We start from the raw sequence: 16,921 nt of genomic DNA on the forward strand, positions 1-16,921 counted from the left end.
GGATAAAATCCTCATTATAAAAGGGTTCCTTTTTCCGCGGTGAACAACCCTCAATAGGCTGGATGTAAATAAATTAAAAGCGTGAATCTGAAGATTTAATTCAAATCCTTAAACTATTCGTTAATTGAAAAATATAGAGCTTTGCATGATTTAAATCTGATTGAAAAGAGTTTACTACCAACATGATGAAAAGCTTTCATCTTTGATATTTTCATGTCACTCACTTTACCTAGGGGTATCCGTAGTAATGTACAATTTCATTCATTGCGTAGTTAAACAATTATTTAATTATTATTAAATCATTACTTTAATAAAAGACAGACTAATCGGACCGTTGAATGGTAAAAAAGATAGCACCGATAAAAAAAAAGGACATAGAATTGGATACCTATTAGGAAATGAGTCTTAAGATCAATCCAACACTAATACCGTAAGACGAGTTGCTCATACGGATACTTCCTTTAATCAATGAACAAGAATGAATATTGTATATAAACACATATACGTGTACACGCACTATAGATGAGTTAATCCACCTTAACCAAGATCTCATTTCTTAAGTTACATAACCGCAAATAATATGAAATATTATGTACTGAACAATTTCCTATCTAGATGATGATATATTATTCAAGATCAAAAATGACAAAAGAAAATAACTAAATTGGATATTGTAATATTATTAATTCATAATCATATTGATATATATGTACAAACTATGGATGAATAGGATTTTAAAAATATAGAGATTAGAGAATAAAGTCAATTGTCTCTAAAGCACACAATGAATTTGTTCATGATAATAATTAACAAACATTTTAAGTGAATAATATTAATACAGTTGTTGATACAAATGGCACATTCAATAAAGTTAAGAGACAATTTCACACACAAACACAAACGAGACTTACAGAAAAAGAAAATTATTATTATAATTCTTGTTTGCTTAGAAGGTTTAAGTTCTAATTTATATCATATGGTACCAACAGGTGTACGTACATAATATTAAGTAAGAGTAAATTTGTTCAAGTGATATACAAAACCGATAATAGGTAAGAATGTTTAGAAAAATAAGGTAGTAAGTGTACAAGTAAGGGCTGCTGCTTATAATTAATATACGATCATATAAAATTATTACTATTATTCTTATTGATTCTATGAAAAAGATTCACATTTTGGGAGAGTTATGAAACATACATAAATAAAATATATTTCTTCCTAATTTGTTGGACTGGTTTAGACCACATTAGACCTGGAGTCATCTCTTCAAAGTGCTATACATCATGAACAAGGTGAAAGACTAAATCATCAAGGGCAAGTATCATCACACACTTCCGTCACACTTTGAGTCTTACATACTATAGTCTTTTATCTAGGCGTATGGAAGGGATAATTAATTGATTATTCATCCACTTCAAGGAATATATAAAACAATTCATCAAGTATTGAATAAAACAAATATGCAACAAAATTAAGAATTCACATAACTTTTATCTTTTAAATTTAATCTTGAGATCCAACACCAGATAATGATACAACAGAAAAAAATATAATAATATTCATGCTCAATTTACAAAGCTTATCTAGACTTACTAATTAATTATGTGATGTGATTTTAAAAATGAATCAAGGCTGTTTCGTTTACGAATATGGGTAATTAGTTAATTAAAATACTACAGGGATGATGGCAAAGAGACAAAGAAAGAAAGCTGGAGAAACACGCTCCGATAATTTTATCAGGTATTTCATCAGTAATATCATTTTTTTTGGAAGAAAAAATTAAATAACATAATTTAATAAGTGAAATAAAATAATTATAATAATCATATTAATCCAAAATAAATTGCACCAGATTATGAGATATGCATAACATGTTCAAACCAGCAACATTAATACTTAAGACCAACTATACGCGTTAGGACTTATTGTTCTAACGAATTAGAAAAAAAATATGCAAATAAGAAATGAATAAATAACACTATCATAGATGTAAATAATAATTCAGCACATTGTATCTTATCAAAAAATTGTCTTTAGTCCAGTTTATGAGTGTTTGTTTTTATGACTTTGATGAATCAACAACTCTACGCCGAGCCCTTGAAGGTAGTTTTGGATCTGATTCAATTTTAGCATTGCTGACGACTTCATCCTTGTCTTTTTCTGGTTCAGCAGCTCTTCGTTTTTTAGGGGTTGGCATGACCTCATAATCCTCATCGTCCTCTTCATCCTCATCGATAACTTTCTTACGTTTTTTGGGAGATTTGGAATTAGATTTTTTAGCAGAGCCGTTCGTTTTCTTTATTGCTTCACTTTTTTGTTTAGGAAACCTTTTAGGTGTAGACTTCTTGTTAGCAATGGTGGATTTTTTGGGGGTACTTTTGCAAGTTGAAGTTTTAGGCCTTGGAGTTTTTTGAACTACTTTATTTTTCTTTTTCTCTTCATCTTTTTTCTTGCGTTCCAATTCCTTCAGCTGGTCTTCATCCTTATACAATGAAATGTCCACTGAAACCAAATAAATATCAATATATAAATAAATGCATGTTTTACGAACATTAATACATGATAGTTAGGTCAAAAAATAAAGCCTAATAGATTCTTACGCCGCAAAATATAAAAAAGATATAATTGTAATTTTTTTTAAGGTTCCAATATTGCATTTGCTTATTGTGTAGACCTGTCTGAGACCGTTAATGAAGTTTAGAGGACCAAACTCATCAAGTCCTTTAAAGGAATTCAGTCTGGACGGGTCTCAAAGAAAAATTCGGTCTAAATCGGTCTTACACAAAATCGGTGTCATTTAAAATTCTAGAGCGATTCTATAGATGAATTGTTGATGACGTTATGTATCTTTCAAAATTGTAAACATGGGCATAACGTCATATGAAGTAAAATGTATTGCATAAATGATATTTTTGCAACAACTCAAGATGGATAGGGGAAAAAATCGGTCCATAGATTAATATCGGAAAAAATTGGTCTATACATTAAGACCGAAAAAATCGGTTCAGAATTTAAAAACAATTAAATTTCGTTCTACGGTTTGAGATAGAAGTCTGGACCAAAAATTCGGTCTGGAAAATTAATTAGGACCTAAGTGAAAAAAAAAAAAAAAAAAAGTATCTTTGACCGAGTTTCAACAAGAGTGCAGAACACAATTCGGAATGTTAAGATATACAAAAAAAACTAAGTATGTGTATCTCTTGGAAAATGAATGTATTTATTTAATAGAAACTTACATCCATCAGGATTATCTTCGGATATATCAACCTCATTGGGCTCCAACGTACCCTCTTCTTTTTCTACAGATTTCTTCAGAATATTTTTGATACGAGTTTCTTCCATTTTCGTCAGCCTAAACCTCTTTTTATCGAGTTTTTCCATTTCTACAGACGTCAAAATTGTTTCAAAATCTAAAAAAATTAAATAACAATTTTTAAAAAAATCCTCTTTTATTAGATTTTTTGAATAAGGGAATAAGTCTAAATGAACGAGAAATTTACCTGTTTTATCATAATATTCAGGCATATAAACATCCTTATTCGGATTTTCATCTGGAGCTTCAGATAACCATTGAATACTTATCTTCTTCGAGTGCCTGAATATATTTTGAATGGCTTGGCAAATATAAAAACTTCCCTCAGCGTTACGAACAGCCAAGTGTTCACCTCTGTAAAATAGAAATACATTTTTTAATTAATCATATAGTATAATTATCTATAATGATAATTTAATAAATACTTTGTTCATATACAGTGGGTATCAAAATTTTAAACATTGAATAAAAATTAAAATCTGGAAGCTAATTCATCAACATCACATATATATATATATAATTATATATTTAACGCTTTTTATTAAGATAGTTGCTCATTGAGTCGTCAAGGGTTATTTAACATAAATAGTAAATAAAACATTTGATTGAGCATATTTTTTATGCCTTAATATATTAAAAAATCATATAGGACTCCATAGTGATTAAAAGGTTGGGAGTAACTACATTTAGAGAAATGTTGCTAAATTTATCAAAAAAATTATCAGTATGAAGGACTCTCGATTCTAGTTGTTTTATCTTATATTGTCTTTCATTTATACCGTGTACCTTTTTAACAATAATATAGTCAGTGTAGCAAATTAACTCATCCGAGCAAGTATTTCAAGCATATTAAAATATTTATCAAAATAATATTTGTTCGAGAAAAAAAATTCGAAATTTGCCAAAGAGGAATTGATAAAAGAGATAAGTAAATAAATGTTACAAATGAAATATTTGGTGTGTCAATATTAAAACAATCTTGAACAAAAATCAGAAATATATTTTTACTTCATAAATATCTACATTAGGGTCCATCAGACCCCCCAAGTAATAAATACTGACTTGGCAGAATAAAAAAAATGTTATACCTATAATAAAAACACACCTTATGAAATATTTTTAAATTCGACTAAATTCTACCAGTGCCACATTAAGTATTTTGAAATGAGAATATTATAGTATATGGTTATATTATGGCAAGCAACGCTTAACATTAATTTTTGTTTTTTTCAAGAAATATGTGTTTAATATTATTATCGTTAACTTGCACTTCCTTGAAAATATGTTCTTTTGATTTTAGTTAGTAAGAAATACATTGTTACTAATCCAGAAATATGGCTTTAACGGCCTAAGAGGGGGAAGTGAAAGAAATTGCATCACTACAGTGGGATACAAAACGTATGAGTACTTTCACAAATAAGATTTTTAATGGAGAGCTGTGACTGAATCGATCGGTGATGTGAACGAAGCTCCTTGGGATTCCATATTAGAAATCAGACACTGATCGACGCTCAGGAAAAATTATAACTGAGCAAAGCATAGAAATGTGAAAAATCAGCTGTATGGAGGGTGTTCGATACAAATGCCTCTAACACAGGCCGTGTTACTTTAGCTTGTATTTGTATTTAACAGGCATTAGCACGGCTATTACTCTGGGCAGCAAATCTTCATCATATTGGTGAGGTGATGCTGGCACAGATATCCAAAGACCTGAAAAAACTAACGTCGAAATCACAAGAAAGTATCCGTCTTCAAAATATTTTGTAAGTGTGAGCTGCCTCAGCATAGAAAAGCTGACACTTTTCGATCCAAGATCATTGATAATGTGAAATGAAGCACTTCAGTTTATCAAAAGTCTACACGGCATCAGCGTGATGATCACAATGAATTATCTTAACTGTGAGTGTTGTATTTAGATCCCCTCATCAACAAGGAGTGTTGCCTCGAACTTCTTGTCCCAATACACAAAGTCCGCTTGATGTTTTAAACTGCTATTTTCAATCAAAATTGTTCTCTTACATTATAATATGTTATCTATGTTTATTTTTAACCATTCATGCCAAATATCAGAGTGATCAGTTATGTATGTTTAGCAACAGTTCATTGGGGAATAAAAGTACCACAGGCATGGATATTCCTTTGATTGATTTGTGTATATACAAGAAATTCCAGCAATATCTGGTAATCAATCTATCCGTATCTAAGAGTGCCATATCTGCTCTATCTCGTCATCTGTGGTATTTAAGCGCAGAAATGGTACCACTTGCCCTCATCAGTAATTTAAATCTCATGAAGTGAACGACACAATATGGCTAAGAGTCTCACAGTAATGAAGTATGAACTCGGTGACAGACATGACATGCATACATATCGCTTTAGTACAGGTTTTGGGAAACTAGTTTTCCGATTGACATAGCACAGTCTACAGCACTTGCAGATTAGTTTCATGCCATTCCTGGCTCATCTTTACACAGCTGTGCTTAGAAACTAATTTCCTGACCAAAAAAGTTACAGAGTGAATAAATTTGTTGTCTTATAAGTCTTCCAAATCAAAAATAAATTTCATTAACGTTATTAATGACTGTGCATAAAGAGGCGTAAAAATAAGCTCAGACTTTACTGGTGTTGTTTAATTAGAAGAACATTTTCAGAATGTTTTGTAAGTAGTAGAAACAAATAGGATTCCGCAAGAGAAAGCTAATGTAAGAGTGAGTAAATATGAGTAACTGTGAAGATTATCACTTTGTATGTAGATTATGTGTTTACCTTTGACTTTCGTCATCAAAAAACAAAATTCTAGTATTTTTTTTTATTAACATCGAAAACAATTAATACTATTTGATGTCTTATGTATTGTTCAAGAAGTATAAACGGGAAATATATATATTTTGATTTAAATTACTTTTGTCTCATTTATTTAGTTTATGGACATAAATCTTTCAATTATCTATTTTTAACATTGATGTGGACCCGGTAAATATTAACCAAAATTTATGAAATTTCTACAAAATTATTCTTTATGAGGTATAACACTTTTGCTATACCGCCTTAACGAAATAAAAACATTTTTAAAATCATGGGGGGTTTTATGCACTAAAGTAACTATAAGTTTTGAATCCCACTGAAGTGATGCAGTTTCTTTCACTTGGCTCTCTTAATATATTAAACCCATATTTCTAGATTAGTAACCATGTATTTCTTAATAACTAAAATTAAAACAACGCATTTTCGAGCAAGTGCAAGTTAACTATAGTAATATTAAACATATAATTCTAGAAAAAAAAAAAAGAATGTTTAGCGTTGCTTGCCATAGTCATATAACCATATACTATAATATTCTTATTTCAATATGCTAAATGTGGCATCGGTAGAATTTATTCAAATTTAAAAATATTTCATACGGTGTGTTTTAATTAGAATTATAACATTTTTATCATACCGCCAAAGCAATATTTTTTTACTTTGGGGGGTCTGATGCACCCTAATCTACATACATGCATAGGCATTCAAGTCAATTACAGCTTTGTATTCAAATTTGAGGGAAGAGTTAATACAGTGGCTTTTCTAAAGTTTTTTTCTAAATGGTTATAAATAATAGATATTTAGTACTATTAATTTATTAACTTTACTCCTTTATGAGTTAACTTCACAAATTTCAAACATGTTCTATGGTCTATAAAATTACAATTCCCAAACATATCTAAAGTATAAATTATGTTGTGTAGAGCATAGTCATTAGCCATGGTAGTTCATTACACAGTCTCCTGAATAGTCAATGTCATCAGAGAAAAGTGTAACGTTGTAGTGAGAAATTGTTTGTATTGTTGTTCCTCGCTTGCAAGTGCATAAATTATGTTCTGAACTTATGAATGCATTAGCAATAGATGGATTTTGATCCATTTCATTTGTTTTTCATCTTGTTAAATATCTTAAAATCCAAATATTTTCTTAATAACTGTCACAATTATTGAGTACTACATATAACTAATAACTACCTATAGCTATAAATTAAACCTATATTTATAGTCTCTAGACTCAAAATAACTCAATAATACTTATATAGCCTATAAACGATATTATTGAAAAATAATAATGTATGTTGGAGTCGGAGACATTCAAAATACTGGAGTCAGAGTTGGACATTTTATGTACCGACTTAGCAGCCTTGACTATGACTACGTAAAGTATAATATTCATATTCGTCTCAAAACCAATGTAAACAGCATTGGTGTTGCAACCCCAAATGGGGCCGAGACCCACAGTTTGGAAACCACTGAGTTAAGGTATTAATGAAATAGCCAATTAATAAGTTATTATCAATTCCCATTCGTCAGTACTACTACTTTCATAAAGTAACAAATGAGAACCATACAAGGATATTTTAATTTTACTTACTTGAAAAAAACCGCATCAGAATATTTATCGGAGGTTGGACTCTTCTTAACGGGAGTAATTGTAGCTTCAGGTTTAGGTGGAGGTTTTTCCTTATTATTTCCACCCTTCAAACTTTTAATTATCTGCTGAAACTCAGGATTTGGACTTTGAAATTGAATAACCTGAACTCTTGAGCGTTTAGATTCTCGCAACTAAAATGTAAAAAATGTATTTAATAAAATGACCAAACTAATTAATATCATGATCCAAAAATGTAAATATTCTCTTTGATACCAGAAACTAGGCTCCAAAAATTTCAAATGAAACTCAGCTACAAAATCTCATGCTCATTAACCTATTTTGTAAATCGTTTAAAGATATTTTTCTTTTCGTTCTATATTTTTTCAAAAAAAAAAAAAAAAAAGAAAAAAAAAGATAGAAGCTATATAATTTTTTTTTTGCCCAAAAAGAAAAAGGATGCTAGGGTGAAGTTCACTAAGCACTCATTTCAAGAGGAATATTTTTACAATTAAATAATAATTCAATGATAGAAAGAAACTATAATTTATTGGTTAATTAAAACAAAATATCTAATTACCAAGTTATAAATCACTAAAAAGTACTAATTAAACTCACCGGTGTAGTAGGTTCCTTCGATTTTTGAGAGACCAAACTTGCTCTTTTCCTCTTCACAGCAATTTTGGGCTTAAGATCAGGAAGCTTTAATGGTGGAGATGATTGAGCCTCAGATGATGAATCTTTACTTGGACTTTGAGATGAATCCAGTTTTGAGGAAGCCTTTGTATCATCATTGGTAATATCGGCTTTAGTTTTGCCTAAAGATTGAGCAGATTCTTTGGAAATTACAGACTTTATGGAGTCCGCACCACCACCACCTTTGGCATTTAAACTTTGTTTGTGAGGAGACTCCATTTTTTTTGTAAAGCCTGTTAGAGGGGTTTTACTAGAATCTAATATCTTGGGCGCAGTTGATAATTCAGACTTTTTAACGCCTTCGGATTGCTTAGTAGAGCCGAGAGTCTTAGCAGCAGATAATATATGCGTGTTCGACTTATCAGTTTTTTGTACGGATTTCGATGATTCGAATGCCTTCTTATTGTTTCCCTCGGTTTTGGGATCTATTACTACTTTTGTTTTAACATCTTGACGAGGAGGCTCAGCTACTTTTTTAGGCTCAACCTTTTTCGGAGATTCGCATGCCTTTACAATAGCTTCAGATGTTTTGCTGGAATCTAATTTTTTAGTGGAATCCTGGGAGAGGATTTCTTTAAACTTAGCAGGGGCTTTTTCTTCCTCTTTTTGGACACTTTTGAGAGAAGAAGATTCTGGTAATTTAACTTCTTCTTGTTTCTTTTCAGTTTTCTTGTCGGGATTTTTTTCAATAAAATTACTCTTACATTCTTTTTTGTCAGGCAGGGGACTTTCCGAAGGTTTGGAGTGTGTGGGTGGAGGAGGAGGAGGACTGGCCTTGACGGGCTGTTCCGCGGGCACTGGAGGCGTCATGGGGCAAGCGGCGTCTTGCTTAAGTGAGGAGTCCGTGAGTTGTTTGGGAGCGGAGTCTGAAGTGCTGTTGGAGAGGATCACTTTGCTAAGGGCTCCAGGTGCGGACATAATGGGCGTGGCGTGGGTTTTGACGGAAGAGACGACGGGGAGTGGAGAACCAAAGGGCTTGATCTTGGATTGCATGGGTTTGGGGGGAAGAATGGGTGCCACGTTTGCCGTGGTGGGTCGTGGCGGTCCCACAGTGGGTCGAGGGGGATCTTTCCTCAAAGGAGGAATGGCGTTGGATCCATTTTGACTCATGTCTTTGTTGGGATTGGAAATGGCGGCATTTGAGGTGGTGGTGGGGGCGGAATGAGAGAGGGGCTCGGAACTCGCTTCGGCCGCACTATTCATCTTCACTCTTGAGACAAGAACACTTCCGTAGAGTCTGCTTTTCTTTTGGCGTGCACAGCCCAATGAGGATACAGAGTCTTTTGAGCAAGGAACTCAAGGGGAAGTCATAAATCCACTCCTATCCACGATTCCCTTGGAGACACTAAAGGAAGCTTTTATTATAATTTATAACACTTCTTTGACGGAAAAGTTTATGACTTTAGAAGAAAAAGAAGAATCAATTCGAGGATGAAGCTATGAAAAAGAAACATAACACTGAACGCGAAGAGCCGCCATCACAGCCTAAAATCCTCTCCTATGTACTACCATCAACAAACACTCAAGGAGAAATAAAAAAGAAAAGGAGAGAAGAATCTCGTCTCTATGATGGTATCACTGTATCTCTGTATGATTGTCTGTCTTTCTCTATCTGCGTGGCGCTCGGTGTGTAGCTTGCTGTAGGAGACGGCCCCAACCGGTGTCAATTCATAGACTCCACATAGAGAGGGAGGTTAAATCTTACCAAAACATTACACACACTGCGTTCTTCTTCTCCTCAATTCTCCTTTTTTTGTCTTTCATCTCTCTCTCTTTTTATTATTTCTAGTAGTTGTGGTTGTATACTATCAACAAATTCAATTTTTACTCTGCAACTACAGAACTATTATTAATTTATACAAGGTTGTGCCTCTATCGGTTCTAGCGGTTCAAGAACCGAGACCGGATTATATTGGTTATCGGTCTCGGTTCTTGTACTTATGTTACTTTATAGAATATATACAGAAATTACAATATATACTATAAAAAATAAAACAGCTTTAATCAATAAGTTAATTTTCTGAGTTTTTTTTGTGCAATTCCAGCGTATTTCAATGATTTTTTTACGTCGTCAGGGTAATACAGTTGTATCTAAGTTCTAAATAGCTAAGGGCTACTTATGGATATGTAAAAGTGGTTTTAGACACGAGACTATGAAAATAAAAGAGGGAAGGGGCTGCCATATGATAAATGTAATATTTCTTAATCCAGGGTTTCCCAAACTTTTCTATGGCAAGACCCCCTACACTAATACATTTTTAGCTGAGGCCCCTTTTATACAAAATATGTGTGCTATGTATGTGTAGGCTAAAAGCAATTCTCCATCTGCCTGCACCCCTCCCCCTCTGGACTCCCCTCACGGCCCCACTTTGAAAAAGAACCGAAACTGATAGAACCACTGAACCGGACAGAACCTTGAATTCATATTTAATATCGTATTAACTTATAGTGCGCTTTCACGTGACGTCAACATTGTTGATGTCGGCCGTTTTGGGTGTTTAAACAACCAAATTTTATAATAATGAAACCCCTTTTTCTTTCATTTAAGGGACTATTGAATGTCAAAATGGGACATACAAATTAAAGTACTGTCAAAAATAATCCCTCTATTGCCTATTAAATATTATCTTACCCTTAAATGTATTAAAAATATGTAATCATTATACAATCTTATGATAAAAGTTAACTATTACAATGAAAAGAATTAGATATTTTCCCCTATTATCCTACTTTTCTTGTTTAAAATCGATAAAGAAAAAAAATATACACATTTAAACATTTCAATGCGATTTTCAGTACATATTACTAAATATCAGTGTTTATCATTGACATTAAGTAGTATTCAATTCGTGTGTTAAGTTTATTTTATTCTTAAAACCATCTGATGGAGTTTTATCCAGATTTCTTGAAAATATGTTCGTTTTATGTAGTACAAATATCAAGTTTGAGCCCCCAAGATGGCATTTCCTTCAATTAGGATACAATTTTAAAAGCTATGTTTTACTCAGTGTTTCTCAAATTATGCGCCACGACCCAAAAGTGCGTACCTGAAAACATGCAAATACCTGTTAGTTATCAAAAATATTGTTCATTGATGCACCCATGGTGTTTATTGTCTCGTAATACCCTCTAGGCTTAAAAGTTTGAGAAACACTGATTTAGCTCTAGACATTTTTCTTTTTTTTTTTTTTTTTTGCAACTCAATAATAATATGAACGTCTGCAAATTATATAAACCACATTATTGTTTAATACGTATAAATTATGGTTATCAATGTCCTACTATTTATCCCCTCAGTCATCACTAAAAGACTATTTACGTGAATTATATGTCTACTAAAATCAAATCTGTAATCATATTAATAATAAAGATAGTTATAATTATATCATTAATAATAAAATTAATGTAACATTATAACTTGTTTTACAAAATAATTAAAACATTTAACAACATATAATATAGTTTAGATTCTTCACGACTTAGAAGTTCGAAATATAAAGATACCCTTTTTGAATCTTCAATCATTAATAGTGATTCTTCCTGAAAATGACGAACATACATAGTCTGGAACTTTTGTTTTAAAAAAGGTAGGTGGCAATGCTGCCCCATATTCTATTTGATAAAATATTGATGATTTAGTATGAACGACCCAATCTCAACGAAATTAAAGATTATCAAGTTAATATTTTTCCTTAAAATATATATAATCAATATTATACTCATACGTAAGCATTTCCTTTTTGTAATAATTGTTTGTAAGCTTATCATGAAAGAAATCTAAATTATATTTTGAAATAATATTCAGAGGCTTGCAATGTATATATAAAGTTTGAAGAAATTGACTGTATATACATTGAAGTTTTAATGAGAAAGTAAGCGTAAGGGGTAACAGAAAGTTTCTGAACAGGAACAAGACCAACATATTTTTATAAAATATCTATGTATACATATAATCCTTATAAGGATGCTCACTCTCAAAGCTGTATATTTTTTAAAAAGTCATTCTTATAAAATTATTGAGGTGTGTACCGTAGTATAAGACTAGCTCGACTCAAAATTAGCACACACAAAATGCATTAACGTCCTCAATATGTAATTTTCGACCCGTCCATAAATAGGCGAGTTATATTTAATTGAGGTCATCCATTTTAGAAATAATTTCCAGGAATTAGGGAAATAAATTATCATTTCTTGTGTATGATTTAATATTATTAAATCTAAGGTAAAGTCCTGTTGTAGAAAGGTTTTAATGAAGGAGTGGCAAACTTAATAATAAAAGGGTCACATTAAAAAAATTACATTTTTTTAGAGCATTTAATATAAGATAATAAACCACAATTTTATTCATTTATAAATAAACTAATAGTATGTTAATTAATTAATATATTCAAATAATATTTATAACTGCTTCACAGAAGCTACATGTCTGGCCGGATAAGAATACTTAATATTTAACAGGCCAAGATTTGCCCACCCCTGGTTTAATGCAATAATAAACTTCTTAAATGAGGAAAGGATATGCTATCAGTTATTAGCTTTGTTCAAGTTAGTACGTCACAACTAAGGCCATAATTCATTAATTAACTCGACACTATTCATGTCATTTTATGGAAATATTTGAATTTAAGTTGATACATAATTAAGAACCGCAAGAAAAGATGGAGAATCAAATAAACTTCCAATCATCATCTAATTGTCCCACATTCTCACCCAATAAATTTAAAAAGGACTTGTGTCAAATTTGCATTGAGAAAATTAGTAAACATTCTACAGCAACTGATGAGCAAATAAGAGATGCTTTAAATTATTTTGTTGATAAAGGTAATGATTGATTAAAACTAAAACAACCGTAGTGTCGTTTTTGACACTTTACAATATTCAATGTCATTCTTTAAGCTTAACCAGTTTGCAAATCCAATCGAGCTTCCTTTGGAAATTATTCTTTTATCTTTAAGTAATTATAAATAAAATTTTCTATAATTATTTGTTTGGATGTTTACCTTTAATAGACAAGGTGTCAAACACGAGTAAGCCCATAAATTTTTTATGGGCTTACATGGTTTTTATAACATAAAGTGAAATTGTTGGTTTAGTATTTATCAGAAAGAGCTTCTTGAACTAAATTTATTATTGTATTGAAATCCATCAGTAACTTTAATAATGATAATTTCATCAAAAATTATAAAAAATGTCACAAACGACCCATTGGCTCGTGTCCGGAGGATTCGTCTGGGATAATCATGGAGTTGATACAACTTATTTAATTTGGTTTCCCTTTCTATAATATTTAACTATTAGGTGTATGCAATTAATAAAAATGGTCAATTGTTATAGAAAAATAAGTATTTGGTCCCATGATTTCGATTAAATAACGATAAGCATTTATTCAATGACCGTTGTAGGTAGATTTGTACTGACGTAGTTTTGTTATCGACCCTTCCATTGTCTTTCTTGAGCCTCGGGAGTTAACTATCTTACGATCTTTTGAGTTAATTATACGTATTAACAGACTTGTTCTCTTTCAAAAAGTCATCAAGATATTTCTACTTCCATAAGGGATTATTCAATAAATAAATTTGTACCAATGAGTCTTCGCTATTCTACATGTAACATGACCTACTAGAACTTTTACTAAAATAAGAAAAGTTATTATACACTTAAGTTATCAACTAATGATTGGCATATAGATCTATTACAAGTACACAGTAGTACTCACTTCAATTATTATCCAGACCTAATCCTCTAAGATCCACCTTGGCCGTTTAGTATAAAAAATAGAATATTTCTCGAGTTCCTATATATTATAATATGTTGATATTTTGTAGTTCCCTCTTTAATCTGGTCTGGCCAAGGTAATGTATTTATGGGTGGCTACAAATCAGCTATAAACATTAAATTCATTCAAGACAACTCTATTCGCTTGATAATAAATGCATCAGGGAATTTTGAAAACATAATGGGCCCAAAATATTTATCAGAGCTCAGTAAGAGAAGATTAGACAACATGACTAGAGAGATAAGAATCGACTGGATCGATGCAACAATTCAAAAAATAAAAACAAATGAGCTCATGTTTTGTATGAGGGAAATTAACATATGTATAAATGAAGGTATTGATAAGCTATAATTAATTATTTGAAGAACTACAATATAAACACGTAGGATCTCAACATAAAATTATTGAAATATTCTTCTATCTTATAAGGCCAATCAGTTCTAATCCACTGCGCTCAAGGAAAATCCCGGTCAAGTGTAATCGCAATTGTTTGGATACTTATTAATGATGACAAGGCTAGTACAATGACAGAAGGTTTAAAAATACTCAAGTCAAGAAGGCCAATAGCTGAACCGAATCCAGGTTTCTATGAACAACTACGAGAAATGGAAAGGAATGGATTTTTTTATGAAGCAAAAAACGAATTAATTAAAACAGGTGTACAGATCTAAAGTAGACCTATGTATTCAAACTATTCAATTGATAATATTTATTAAGCAACTATTAAATACAATCTTTGATTACGATGAAGTGTGTTGAAAAGAAAAAGATGAGATGTTCGTGAATTAACTCGGTATTTATATATGTATATAACTTCTCTTGATATTGAATGGTTGCTCAGTGCTCAATAATAATAAAAAAATAGATTTGTAAGTCTACTCCGGGACTATCTTTTGATATTCTTTTAATTGATTTAAAGACACTGATGTAAGTTTTTCATGGAGCTGTAATTGAGTTTTCGTCAATTGTGTAAGATAAATAACCATCAATAAGTCCTAAAAAAGCGGGGAAAACAAGGATACGTAAAAAATAATTAACATGAAAGGCGTTGAAACATACCCTCATTCCCGAATTAATCTTGGATTCAAATTCTTCCTCTGACATTTTAGGAACAGAGTTGACAAGATCAAGTAGCTTTCTTCCCACAGCATTATCGGGTATTTCAGTCCCTTCCAAGACGCCTTCCACGTATTTAATAACACTATCCAACATATTTTCAAGTTTGAGTGTTCCCTCAGAGATTTTGGCTAAATCCGTGATGGGCTCCACTTGTCTCATTTTACTCAATCTGGTTTTATGTAGAAGATCCAACCCTGTGACTTCCGCTTGATCTGCAATAATTTCCACAGGTATCCTGGTAAACATAGATCCAGAAGTGCCCTTAGGAACGCCAACAGGGACACTACTGTATGCTTTAACCGTTGCTCTGGCGTCCGTGGTGGTGAGGGTGGTATCCAGAGTTATGTGGATGGGATCCTTTGTCTCACGGGCGTAGTAATCATGGATGTGTGGAGAGTAGGAGCCGATGGAGTTTCCAGTGGCGAACCATCCCACGAGTTTCTCATCGGGAGACACTTTTTTGTTCAACTCGTACATCTCCTGCGCATACTGAATCGTCACTTCCACCCGATCTGCAAACAAGCAAAAGCCCTCATTACTCCACTACAAAGGATTAGTCAGTAGTATTACAACACTCACCTTCGCACTCCTTGTGAGGAACGTAGAAGCAATTCGTTATTTCCAACGAAGTCTTATCCGCGGTACCCAGAAGTGTCCCGATAACACGGTCATTCTCGGGATTACGCCGCTCGTAAGCGGAAGTAATTTGGAGAAGCACAACTGGATGGATCTTGACCTTAACTCCGAACGCCATATCGCCTAGCAGTAGCTATCCTCTTGGTTTTTGAAGGAAAGCGAGGTTGGGAAGATGACTCCAGTCTTAGACTAGACTCAAAGGAAGTGACACGAGGGAGGGAAAGGAAAACTCTTCCTAGCTACTAACAATTCCCATCTAAAAGAACCACTGACCGTAAACGGCCCATTATATCAATGTACATTAATAAAAATAATCATTTGGGTTTGAATACTTTAATATTATTCGTAATAATTAGCAATATTTAGTTTATAATTAATACTATCCGTTTTTTCGATCATCTATTCATTTTCTTAGCTGAGAAAATTTAGACGTGCATTTAAATAATACTTTCATTTATTATGGGGGGGAGGGGATTTGATGGTCTAAATATTTTTTTCAAATTTTCCGACTGACATTTAATTTATTCCACTTCAGATATGAGATGACTTAAGAAAAAGATTGGGCCTACTTAATCATTCCCAAAAATAAATTGTGCCTTTTTAATATGTAATTTGTTTCATTTCTAATCCAATGACGTTTTTCTTAGATAGTAATTTTTTAATGACCTTTTCTTTTACCTTTTTGGATCCCTTTTCGTAGATTGTGTTGATATTTAGTAGAGGTGGAAAAAGTTGTCTACCTATATTATATAAGCTATATATACTGCAAGTCCAAAGTATTGTATCGAGGCACAAGCCTTTTCTAACAATGTCAAATCCTTACATATTTTATAAAGTTCAGTTCATAAATTTATTTTGAGCACTTCTCAAGTCCATAATTATTTATTTGTCCATTTGATTATTCATGCTTTTCTTGAGTCCAGTATAAATTAGTTATAATAAATCAAAGTAATGACCACAATCAATTCTGAATTCTTAAGTAATATATC

At 32.0% G+C, this 16,921-nt stretch overlaps 3 protein-coding genes across 3 annotated transcripts; 1 reads left to right on the plus strand and 2 right to left on the minus strand.

Moving 5' to 3' along the window:
• Positions 1 to 660: 660 nt before the first annotated feature.
• LOC121122368 (uncharacterized) lies at positions 661 to 10,720 on the minus strand. The gene is made up of 5 exons (XM_040717338.2): positions 8,324 to 10,720; positions 7,709 to 7,899; positions 3,501 to 3,667; positions 3,237 to 3,410; positions 661 to 2,502 (listed from the first exon to the last, which is right to left on the minus strand). Exons 1-5 carry the CDS (start codon positions 9,602 to 9,604, stop codon positions 2,060 to 2,062), a joined length of 2,256 nt encoding a protein of 751 aa, XP_040573272.1. The 5' UTR covers positions 9,605 to 10,720; the 3' UTR covers positions 661 to 2,059.
• An 858-nt stretch (positions 10,721 to 11,578) lies between these two features.
• Positions 11,579 to 15,131, plus strand: LOC121123705 (uncharacterized). The gene is made up of 3 exons (XM_071890821.1): positions 11,579 to 13,222; positions 14,227 to 14,525; positions 14,606 to 15,131. Exons 1-3 carry the CDS (start codon positions 13,060 to 13,062, stop codon positions 14,846 to 14,848), a joined length of 705 nt encoding a protein of 234 aa, XP_071746922.1. The 5' UTR covers positions 11,579 to 13,059; the 3' UTR covers positions 14,849 to 15,131.
• On the minus strand, positions 14,872 to 16,206 carry LOC121123703 (eukaryotic translation initiation factor 3 subunit F-1). The gene is made up of 3 exons (XM_040718827.2): positions 15,876 to 16,206; positions 15,237 to 15,808; positions 14,872 to 15,172 (listed from the first exon to the last, which is right to left on the minus strand). The coding sequence occupies exons 1-3, from the start codon at positions 16,048 to 16,050 to the stop codon at positions 15,053 to 15,055; spliced, it is 867 nt and encodes a 288-aa protein (XP_040574761.1). The 5' UTR covers positions 16,051 to 16,206; the 3' UTR covers positions 14,872 to 15,052.
• Between the last annotated feature and the right edge of the window lie 715 nt (positions 16,207 to 16,921).

The sequence above is a fragment of the Lepeophtheirus salmonis genome, chromosome 8 (genome assembly GCF_016086655.4).
Source record: "Lepeophtheirus salmonis chromosome 8, UVic_Lsal_1.4, whole genome shotgun sequence".
In the NCBI taxonomy this organism is placed as follows: Eukaryota; Metazoa; Arthropoda; class Copepoda; order Siphonostomatoida; family Caligidae; genus Lepeophtheirus; species Lepeophtheirus salmonis.

Excerpts from the sequence above, each read along its gene's own strand:
- LOC121122368 (XM_040717338.2), bottom strand. The coding sequence starts at position 9,604 with ATGAATAGTGCGGCCGAAGCGAGTTCCGAGCCCCTCTCTCATTCCGCC. Across the intron at positions 3,668-7,708 it reads TCTGATGCGGTTTTTTTCAA|AGGTGAACACTTGGCTGTTC; the intron begins GTAAGTAAAATT and ends TCTATTTTACAG. Across the intron at positions 2,503-3,236 it reads CGAAGATAATCCTGATGGAT|TGGACATTTCATTGTATAAG; the intron begins GTAAGTTTCTAT and ends ATTTGGTTTCAG.
- LOC121123705 (XM_071890821.1), top strand. The coding sequence starts at position 13,060 with ATGGAGAATCAAATAAACTTCCAATCATCATCTAATTGTCCCACATTC. Across the intron at positions 13,223-14,226 it reads AAATTATTTTGTTGATAAAG|TTCCCTCTTTAATCTGGTCT; the intron begins GTAATGATTGAT and ends GATATTTTGTAG. Across the intron at positions 14,526-14,605 it reads ATGAAGGTATTGATAAGCTA|GGCCAATCAGTTCTAATCCA; the intron begins TAATTAATTATT and ends TCTATCTTATAA.
- LOC121123703 (XM_040718827.2), bottom strand. The coding sequence starts at position 16,050 with ATGGCGTTCGGAGTTAAGGTCAAGATCCATCCAGTTGTGCTTCTCCAA. Across the intron at positions 15,809-15,875 it reads TCCTCACAAGGAGTGCGAAG|ATCGGGTGGAAGTGACGATT; the intron begins GTGAGTGTTGTA and ends GCTTGTTTGCAG. Across the intron at positions 15,173-15,236 it reads AGATTAATTCGGGAATGAGG|GACTTATTGATGGTTATTTA; the intron begins GTATGTTTCAAC and ends CCGCTTTTTTAG.